General features: G+C 46.3%; 1 protein-coding gene across 1 annotated transcript in view; it reads right to left on the reverse strand.

The window, feature by feature from the left end:
• LOC111949762 (sortilin-related receptor-like) overlaps positions 1-103 on the reverse strand; it is a 40,186-nt gene extending 40,083 nt beyond the window's left edge. Inside the window, 1 exon segment of the mRNA XM_070433993.1 lies at positions 72-103. Coding sequence (XP_070290094.1) covers positions 72-103 — 32 coding nt within the window.
• Positions 104-10,752: the final 10,649 nt, after the last annotated feature.

A 10,752-nucleotide genomic window follows, 5' to 3' on the forward strand; every position in this document is an offset into this window, starting at 1 on the left:
AGGAAGAGAGAGGGAGAGAGAGAGACAGGGAGATTAAGAGCACGTCAAGGGGTTCTGAGCAGTGCACTCACCTCACCTGCCTCTCACTTGAGTGGTCTTTCATGGGCTCCTCTCCGAGTGCAACCTCTCGCCCACCTGCTTCCGTGCCGCAATCTCTCTATTTCACTCTCCTCAGAGCTTGTTGTGTTTATCCCTACCATTGATCACGTCTCTCCGCCTCCTCTGTTTCTCCATGAAGAGGGGTAAGAGCGGAGCAGAATGAGTGTTGTGGGTTGTTGTCCGCGCTTTCAGAATAGTACTGATGTTTCTATCTGTGATTAACTTTGTCTCTCTCATCTCAGTTGCTATGGATGTAGTTTATATCAATATCCCTAACCTCAGTGAAAGTGACAGCTCCAAATTGCTCAAAAAGAGCTACAGCTCTCAGACTCTTTCTATCGGAAGTGGTTCTTTCAAACGGGCCCCTCGCGAGGCGGCTGCTGCTGATGATCTAGCCCCGGCAGAAGGTCAGACTAACAATTTCAGCTCGATGGGTGGAAATGTCATGATATTACCCACACAGCCTGCAAAGGTCACATGGATCTGTGACTCTAAAACACAGACGGGAAACACAGAGAGAGGAGAGGAGAGGTTGGTCTGTAGGCCGTCTGCCTGAGTGCCTGTTTCCACTTCAGTCCACTTCTAAAGAGCTCTCTTAGAGCAAAGTGTGCCATCGCCATAACTTCTCCCTCCTCCGCCCTCATTCAGAGCCATTTCACTCTCATAAACAACAAGGGGCGAGAGTGATGGGCGAGACTAGCCTAGCGCCATGCATAAAAGATGAGCTATGAAACAATGTGTGTGGCTGTAACACAGAGAATGATAGAGGCCTCTAGTGGCCAGAAGGCTGTATCAATATGAGCAGTGCCATTGAGGGCTTCCACCATTTCAATGTAGTCAACTGGGTGGGACTTTCAACTTCATTGACTGATCCCTTCTGCTGACCTTGTTGGAGTCATGTCCAACCGGGTCATCAGGAGGGATCAGCCAATCGTGAAGAAGAACATTTACTACTTCTGTTGTGGAAAATATTGAGTCAAATATTTGCACAGATACCGGAACTTGTAGATTCAGTTTAGACTTTACTACACAGTAACAGAGCTGAGCCATTCCATGGAAAAAGCTAAATTCTCTAATCACAGAGTCCTGCCTTTATGGTATTCTGTCTTTGCATAACGTATAGAATCCCCTCTCTCTATACGAAAATAACTCCTCTTGACCTTTCTCCACCATTATCTTTTCGTCTCAGTTCTTGCTTGTTAACGTCCACATCTGACAGCTGTCTAGGTTATAATGGTAGCGGGCCCTGGTCATATGTTCCATTCCCCATATAGCCACTCTGTCTCAGCACCTCAAAGTGAACAGTCCAAATACTGCCTGCTTCTATTGGAAATGTAGTCAAAGTCATGCGTTTTGTCCCACACTTCAAAATAGAGATTGCCTCAACTTTGTGTCTGAGAGAGAAGAGAGGACAGCATGGACTGGTGACTGGTGTCTCAGGAGTTTCTGAAGGAAATGGAAGGTAAAGTACAGACAAGGTGAGGAGAAACGAGGGAAAGTAAACTGCAGAATGTGGGACCAAAGGCACTCTCACACACAAGGATGACTGTGTGTGTGTGTGCGTGTGTGTGTGTGTGTGTGTGTGTGTGTGCGTGAATGATTATGCATTCCCCGCCCAGCCACAATCCCCATCTCTCAGGCCCACACAGGAGGAGGGAGAGAGAGAGGGAGGGAGGGATGACAGATCTCTCTCCCCTTGAGTGTCAGGGCCCTGGTCCTGTGTGTGCAGATAACACACGCGGGCTAATTAATTACCCACCGCCGCATACATCGTCCAGCACAAAAATTCATAACAGTGTCACAGAGGCCTTCAGTACTGGGAGAGCCCCACACACACCTGCAGTTGCCCTTCAAGACAAAGTCACCCACTCCTCCCTCCTCTGCAACTGGCGGCCTATGTCCCCAAAAGTGGAGAGGTGCTGAGAGGTGACATTTCTCTGTTCAATCCTGTAATTTATGCATAGAACGAGCCAATATGAGCCATATTAATTTACTATTATTTTTCCAAAGGCTAGTGCTTCACCTGGGCGGATTCTCTCTCCATCCAGACACAAAGCCCAGGAATGTATAGCTTCAACGTGTGAATCCATTTTTGCGGCTACACTTGTTATTTACCAAGGCTGCTTGGTTGCTATGCTGTATCAGTTGAATCTTTCTGTGTGATTGTGTTGGCTTCACATCTTCCTCCTCTTCCAACTCGTCTAGCAAGTGGAATCTTCTCATTATATAACCTACTGCATGGCTGAAATGAGATGAATCCTTACAGACCTGCTGTCGAGGCTCTAGACTCAATTTTCCCTTTTCATTATCCAGAAAAAATAAATAATCAGTTGCTTCCCATTTGTTATTTTTGGAATACTTCGTCCTGTAGATCTTCACAGAATGAGAGAGGCAGATGTGTGTTATCCTCTTGAGCAAAACACGACATAATGACCTGAAATTGATGGTTTATCAAGTTCTACAGTATATGGTGTGGAAAACGTGTGGAAAACACACATGTAAATGGTAAATGGTTACAGAATGAAAAACACCGTTACATTGCTGCCCCGTCCTTGATATTCAACTTGTCCTCATCAAGCTCCACTATATCTCTAAAGAACACAGGGTCTCTTGCTAAGCATGGACTCTGACAGCCAGGGCCCTGTTTGGACCTGTTTCCAGGCCCTTAGCTGTGACATGGCTTTATTCAAGTGCAGGAGTGGGGATCTCTGGGCCAAAAAGCCCTGAGGCCTCAGTAGTGGGGAAAATGACAGTGCCTTCAGTCATGCTGATTTAAGAGAGATCCCTGTCAAGGTTGCTCCTCTCAGGTGTCTGTCTGCTTCTCTCCCCTGTGTAGCCTCACTCACAGAGGTAGATAGACAGGGTCCATGACATGCATCCATAACAACATGAGGTGCAGAGAGGCAGAGTTGTCTCAAAGGTGTGTGTGTGTGTGTGTATATATGTGTTGTGTGTGTGTGTGTGCCACTTGCTACTGGCTTTGCATAGTGATGTGTTATTCAAGTCCTATTCCCCTCCTGATGCCCTGTTCTGCTTCGATTTCCTTGAATTTCCTCCAGTGAGAGAGAGAGAGAGAGAGAGAGAGCGGCGAGAGAGTGAGAAGAGCGAGGAGAGCGAGAAGAGCGAGAGAGAGAAGATGAGAGAGAGAGAGAGAGAGAGTCTCATGTGTTTGCTGTGTGCACTAATCCATTGAGATTAGAAGTGACATAGGGGATCATTAACAGTAAAGCCGTACTACTGATCCCCAGAACAGCAGTCACACGGCAAGCTCCATTTTAATCCACACCAACAGGACGAAAACGGTGCCAGAGTTTTCACTGGCATCCATTTTCTTTTCACCTTCCTTCCCTCTTAAAATCTCTGCCTTTCTTCCAGAACTCTCATATACAGAATCTGCATCTGCCTTGTCTGTGCCGCTGCCACTAACGGATTCTCACTCCACTGAGTTCTGCACTGGCAGGCTTCTAAGGACTCTCTCTCCCAGACCCACACACACTGCTGTCTCTGTCCAAGGAGCTGTGCAGGGGTACAGCTGAGGTGTATGTGGGGGTGATTGCCGGTAGGGTCAATCTAGACCTGATTGGTTGAGGAGATGGATCGTCCACTGGCGATGATTCGATCTAAAGGGACCAATCTTATCTAGGAGAGATGAAGGAGAAAATAGGGAGGTGGGACAGAGAAGAATTTGAGTGGTGGGAAGAGATGTGAGCGAAGAGGCAAAAAGAGAAGAGCAGAGAGAGAGGCGAGAGAGTAAGAGGCGAGAGAGAAGCGAGAGAGGCCGGATGTAGAGAGTGAAGAGAGTAGAGTAGAAGCGAGAGAGAGAGGGACACCAATTAAGATCTTATTGCATACCTTGGAGGTACAAAGGCTGTTTCACTGCTGCATCCTATGCAAATTGCATTTCAGGGAGTAAATCCATATGTTTAACACAAGCTGCTCATATTAACACCATGTCCATTACACCCCGAGGGATGATGATTAGAAAATGAATGCACTACACAGAAGTAACAGTCAACCACATACGACACATAAAAGTTCCATACACACAACCACAATCGATATCAACAAGCCTGCCCTTGTCCTGTAAGTGTTTTCAGGCATGGTGTGTGGCTCTACTGCTCTTAGCCTGTCTCTCTGTGTGTGTGTGTGGCTCAGCTTACTGAACACAACGCACTGTTCCCCTCGCGCGCCACTGATCCATGAAACACATTGGCCACTAGCAGCCAGACTCCTGGCTAAATACAACAGATGCATCTCTCTCTCGCGCTCTCCTTTGCGGCAGAGCGTTTAACTTTTTCCCTTCTCAGAGACGACCTATGAGAACAAAAACTCATATACGAAAATCCATTCTCCCTCTGCTGAAGACCTTGGTCTTGGTGTGAAATCTTCTGAATGGGTGGGTGGAGCACCGATTCATAAAGGAGGCGTACTTGCAACATTCAAAATATCAAGCAAAGGTAGGCTATCAGTTGGGACATCTGGATCATATTCAACGCAATGCCTGCCTGTTTTTGTTTACCCTGTATTTTGAGCCAGAACACTTACCTATTGCTCAACAAGTAATCTCTCATGTAATAATTTGATGATGTGACGGAAGGGTATCTATACAAGCCCTCTCAGTAAAGAGGCCACCACACACTTGGTGTTTGACTGATGCCAACATCACCTTCCACATTCAGTCTCTCTCGGGCTGTCACACAGGAAATGTTAGAAGCAAAGCAAAATCGTGCCAATTTCCAGGGATTATGTTTTGCCACTTCTGAAACGTCAATGGAAATTCAAATAGACTTGGCTGAGGGAGTGAAGTGGCTAAAATAAGCAGGTAGGATATGAAATGCATGCGCTATGCTGTGGTGTGTAACCTGAGAACAGAATATAATGGGGCATATAATGTTACACACATCTATGTAAAACACTGTGACACACCCACGTGCAACACGCAAAGAAAACACACACTTGTAAACACGGTATGACAACTGAGCGTTCCCCGTACTCCCGAGGCAGTGGATGAGTGTATCATCGATTCAGCAAGCATCTCCACACGACAATTACAAAATCAGACTAGAACGTGTCCTATTGATCTTTGTAACCACGGTGATTGGCTATATCACCTTGTGATTAAGAACATTTCATCAGCCATAATCAAGATAGTTAATCACCGCCTAGAGCCAGCCACTGCTTAATCATTTAATATGCTTTTCTAATTACTATAAATCAGGCAGAGAACAGATTGGCACAGAATGCAATTGTATTTTAAAACATGTGGCAGCGATTGAAACAGCTCACAGGCTGTCCTATTAAAAATAGCAACCTTACAGTTATATCCCTATGGTCTTGGTCCCAAAATGTGCAGTATACAGGAATAGGGTACCAATTTGTCCTGCACCCTAAAACAATACATCATCGCATCTCATTCTCAGCCCCTGTGTTGGCACCTGTGACAGGGTTTTCAAAATGAGTGTCTGACAGACCAAGACAATTTCTCAGAAATGGGATGCTGTTGTGGACTGATTGAATCACAGTAAGAACATGATCCCTTTGTGGGAAACAAGTGGTATTGTTGGAGCTTGTAATCAGGATCGATAAGGAGGGCTGTGTGAGACATATACAACCTCCCACATACGGATCAAATGGCTGTTTACACCGACTGGCACCGCACGCACGCACACACACACACACACATCACACACACACACACCAACACACACACACACACAACACACACACACACACACACACAAACACACACACAACACACACACACACACACACACACACCACACACACACACACACACACACACACACACACACACACACACACACACCACACCACACACACTCGATGGGATCAACAGTACACAAATAGTCACTTGTTGAATTACTACAGGTAAGATGAGAACCAGTGGTAAATAATTTATTTGAAATTATTGAGCGTTTTTTTTTTCTCACAATTTGCTTAACTGGTGCTGCTGATGCAAACTGGAGAAAGCTCTGTTTTGGTTGGGAATTGGAGGCTTACCACACAATCCATCAAAATGCAGAGTCTATAGTTTTGGCAATAACGTTTGCCTTGCAGACATAAAACCAGATTTTTTCTAAAGGTCTGACATAACCTGTCAAGTGTTATTGTAAGCTTGATGTGTAAACTGGTTTACATGACAACGCACTGAATGTTGTTCCCTTATTTAATGGACAATCTGGTTCAGTTTCTCAACACTTTCCACAGAATAAACAACCTTGTGAAGAATTCTCACTTCCCAGACCTTTAGCTGGAACACCATCTACGGTGATGAAATGAAATGATCCTGCATGCAACATGGTACAATGCATTAAGTGCACACTGTAGCACGAACATAGCAAACTGTTTCGAAAACTAAAACGAGTTTTCTATTTTTTGGCGAATTCAGGTAGGTCCCTCCCGTTTGTTTCCATTTGGTTCCAAGCGAATACACTCCTGTTCCCACAGAGAGGCTGTGGTGTCCAGTGGAGCAGAGTTTTCCCTCTCCCCGTCACATTTTGGTTTTTGCCCTATCGAATACACAGCTGATTAAAGTATGCAAAGCTTGATAGTTGGTTATTTTGAATCAGCTGTGGTCAATCAAATAAGCATGCTCCCAAGTGGGGGCACATCTTTGGTTGATGTGCCGTTTCCCACGGGCACGCAGTGTCCTTATCACATGGAGAGAGGGTTTGCTATGCAGACAGCCAGAGCGGGCTCAGATAGCCTTCCCTCTGCATCTATATTTTGAATGTAACTCCTAAATGGGTACTCTGGATCATATCCAGGCAAATGCTTCCTGTTTGTTGCATGTATGACCATGGAACATTTGTCTATTGTCAACAGGCACAGTAATCTCATCATGTGTGTGTGTATATATAAAATATATATTTATTTTATTTATTTAACTCACGGCAAGTCAGAACAAATACTTATTTAACAATGATGGCCTAGAAACAATGGTCAGTTAGCAGAACGAAAGATTTTTTACCTTGTCAGGCTCGGGGATTTGATCTAGCCAACTTTTCGGTTATAGTCCAACGCTGCGAACCATCTATGTTACCTGCCGCCCCAAATGTTATATTGAATGATGTTGAAGGATGGCATCTATTACATGCCCAAGCATCACTTTCCACATTCAGTCTCTCTCAGACTGGCACACAGGAATGTTAGAAAGCCAAGGCAAATCAGAGCACATTTCAAGGGATATTCTTCCGATTTTTAAAATGGAAATATCCAAATCGACTTCCGTGCCTTTCCGGCGCCGAAAAGAATGGCTGCCTCGCTTCATGTTCTTGGAAAATATGCAGTATTTTGTTTTTTAGTGTTATTTGCTTACATCGGTACCCCGGGTAATCTTTAGGTTTCACTTAACATACAGTCGGGAAGGAACTACTGAATATAACGATTAAACGTCAACTCATATCGTTCCTACCAGGAATATGCACTTTCCGAAACCGGATCCAGTGTTTTGCCTTCCACACAATACAATGGGGATCCTGATCCAGCCGGCGACCCTGTGCGACGCCGAAAAAGGGGAAAACGTGGCGGTCTCGGGTGATCAGGCTTCGGCGACGAGGCACATCGCGCTCGCACTCCTAGCATACTACTCGACACAATGTCCAGTCTCTTGACAATAAGGTTGATGAAATGCCGAGACTGGGTAGCATTCGCAGAGAGACACAGGGATTGCCAACGTGCTCTGCTTCACGGAAACATGGCTAACTCAAGGGAGCTTAACGGAGTCGGTGCAGCCAGCTGGTTTGCTTCATGCATGCGCGCCGACAGAAACAACATCTTTCCGGTAAGAGAGGGGGGGGGGTATGCTTATGATTAACGGAAGTGGTGTGATCATCATAACAACACACAAGAACTAAGTCGTTCTGTTCACCTCCTGATCTAGAAAACTCCTCCACAATCAATGTCGACCGCATTAATCTACCAAAGGGAATTCTCGTCAATCATAACACTAGCCGGATACATTCGCCCCAAGCAGAACATCGATGGCCCTGAACGAACTTTATCTGACTCTTTGTAAACTGGAAACCACACCCCTGAGGACTGCATTCATGGTAGCTTGGGAATTTTCACAAGGTTAATCCTAAAAACAAAAACCTCCCTAAAATTCTATCAGCATATCGATTGTGCTAACCAGGGCTGGATAAAACACTAGACATTGTATATCTAATTTCGCGACGCTTATAAGGGCTTCCCCGCCCCCTTTTCGGAAAAAGCTGACCACGACTCCATTTTGTTGATTCCAGCCTACAAACAAAAACTCAAACAACCAGCTCCCGCGCTCAGGTCTGTTCAACGCTGGTCCGACCAATTGAATCTCCCACGCTTCAAGACTGCTTTCGATCTACGCGGACTTGGGAATATGTTCCGCCTCGCGTCGCAACAACAATATTGACGAATATGCTGATTCGGTGACGAGTTCATTGGAATGCATTGACGATGCTCGTACCCACAGCAGACGATAAAAACATTCCCAAACCAGAAACACGTGGGAATTGACGGAGCATTCGCGTGAAACTGAAAGCACGAACCACTGCTTTTAACCAGGGCAGGTGACCTGGAAGCATGACCGAATAACAAAAGTGTAGCTATTCTCTCCGCAAGGCAAATCCAAACAGGCTAAGTCTGCAGTAAACAGAGCACAATCGAGTCGAAATTCAACAGCTCAGACAACAAGAGGTATGTGGCAGGGTCTACAGTCAATCACGGATTACAAAAAGAAAACCAGCCCCGTCGAGGACCAGGGATTGTCTTGCTCCCAGACAGGCTAAAACACACTTTTTTTGCCCGCTTTGGAGGACAATAAGTGCCACTGACACGGCCCCGCTACAAAACCTGCCGGCTCTCCTTCACTGCAGCCGAGGTGAGTACAAACATTTAAAGCGTGTTAACCCTCCGCAAAGGCTGCAGGCCCAGCCGCATTCCCAGCCGCGTCCTCAGAGCATGCGCAGACCAGCTGGCTGGTGTGTTACGGACATATTCAATCAATCCTTATCCCAGTCTTGGCTGTTCCCACATGCCTTCCAAGAGTGGCCACCATTGTTCCGTTCCCAAGAAAGCTAAGGGTAATGAACTAACCGACTCAACCGGCCCCGTAGCACTCACTTCCGTCATCATGAAGTGCTTTGAGAGACTAGTCAAAGGACATATCACCTCCACGCCTACCGGACACCCTAGAGCCCATCCAATTTGGCTTACCGACCCAATAGGTCCACAGAACCGACGCAAGTCGCAACACACTGCACACTGCCCTAACGCCATCTGGACAAGAGGAATACCCCATGGTGAGAATGCTGTTATCGATTACAGTCAGCATTTAACACCCATAGTACCGCTCCAAACTCGTCATCAAGCTCGACGACCCTGGGTCTTGACCCCGCCTTTGCAACTGGGTCCTGGACTTCCTGACGGGCCGCCCCCAAGGGTGGTGAGGGTAGGTAACAACATCTCACCAAGCTGATCCTCAACACTGGGGCCTCCACAAGGGTGCGTTCTGAGCCCTTCCTTAGCTCCTGTTCACCACGGACTGCGTGGCATTTACGCACGGCTCCAACTCATCATCAGTTTTGCGATGACATAACAAGTGGTAGGCTTGATCACCAACAACGACGAGACGGCCCTACAGGAGGAGGTGCAGGGCGCCTCGAGTGTGGTGTCAGGAAAATAACCTCATACTCAACGTCAACAAAACAAAGGAGATGATTGTGGACTTCAGCGAAACAGCAGAGGGGAGCACCCCCTATCCACATCGACGGTCTAGTAGTGAGAAGGTGGACCAGTTTTAAGTTCTCGTGTACACATCACGGACAAACTGAATTTGGTCACCCACACAGACAGCGTTGTGAAGAAGGCGGCAGCAGCGCCTCTTTCAACCTCCGGAGGCTGAAGAATTCGCTTGTCACCAAAGCACTCACAAACTTCTACCAATGCACAATCGAGAGCATCCTGTCGGCTGTATCACCGCTGGTACGGCAACTGCTCGCGCCCACAACCGTAAGGCTCTCCCATAGGGTAGTGAGGTTGCAGAACGCATCACCAGGGGCAAACTACCCTGCCTCCAGGACCACCTACACAACCGATGTCCACAAGGAAGGCCATAAAGATCATCAAACGGACAACAACATCCCAAGCCACTGCTGTTCACCCCGCTATCATGCCAGAAGGCCGAGGTCAGTACAGGTGCATCAAAGCAGGGACCGAGAGACTGAAAAACAGCTGTCTATCTCAAGGCAATCAGACTGTTAACCCAGCACCACTAACATTTAGCGGCCGCTGCCAAATAACTGAAATCCAACCTTCCAGCCCTTTAAAATGGAATTGATGGAAATTTATGTAAAATGTACGCACTAGCCACTTTAAGCAATTGCCACTTAATACTATGTCTTAACATACCCTACATTACCCATCCATACAACTGTATATATACTGTACTCTTATATCATCTACTGCATCTTGCATCTTATGCATACATGTACCACTAGCCACTTTAAACTATGCCACTTATGTTTATCATACCGCTAACAAGTACTCATCTCAGTACGTATATACCGTACTTATACCATCTACTGCATCTGCCATGCGTTTCTGTACCACCATCATTCATTTATCTTTATGTAACATATTCTTTATCCCTTT

The sequence above is a fragment of the Salvelinus sp. IW2-2015 genome, linkage group LG22, assembly GCF_002910315.2.
Source record: "Salvelinus sp. IW2-2015 linkage group LG22, ASM291031v2, whole genome shotgun sequence".
Lineage (NCBI taxonomy): Eukaryota > Metazoa > Chordata > Actinopteri > Salmoniformes > Salmonidae > Salvelinus > Salvelinus sp. IW2-2015.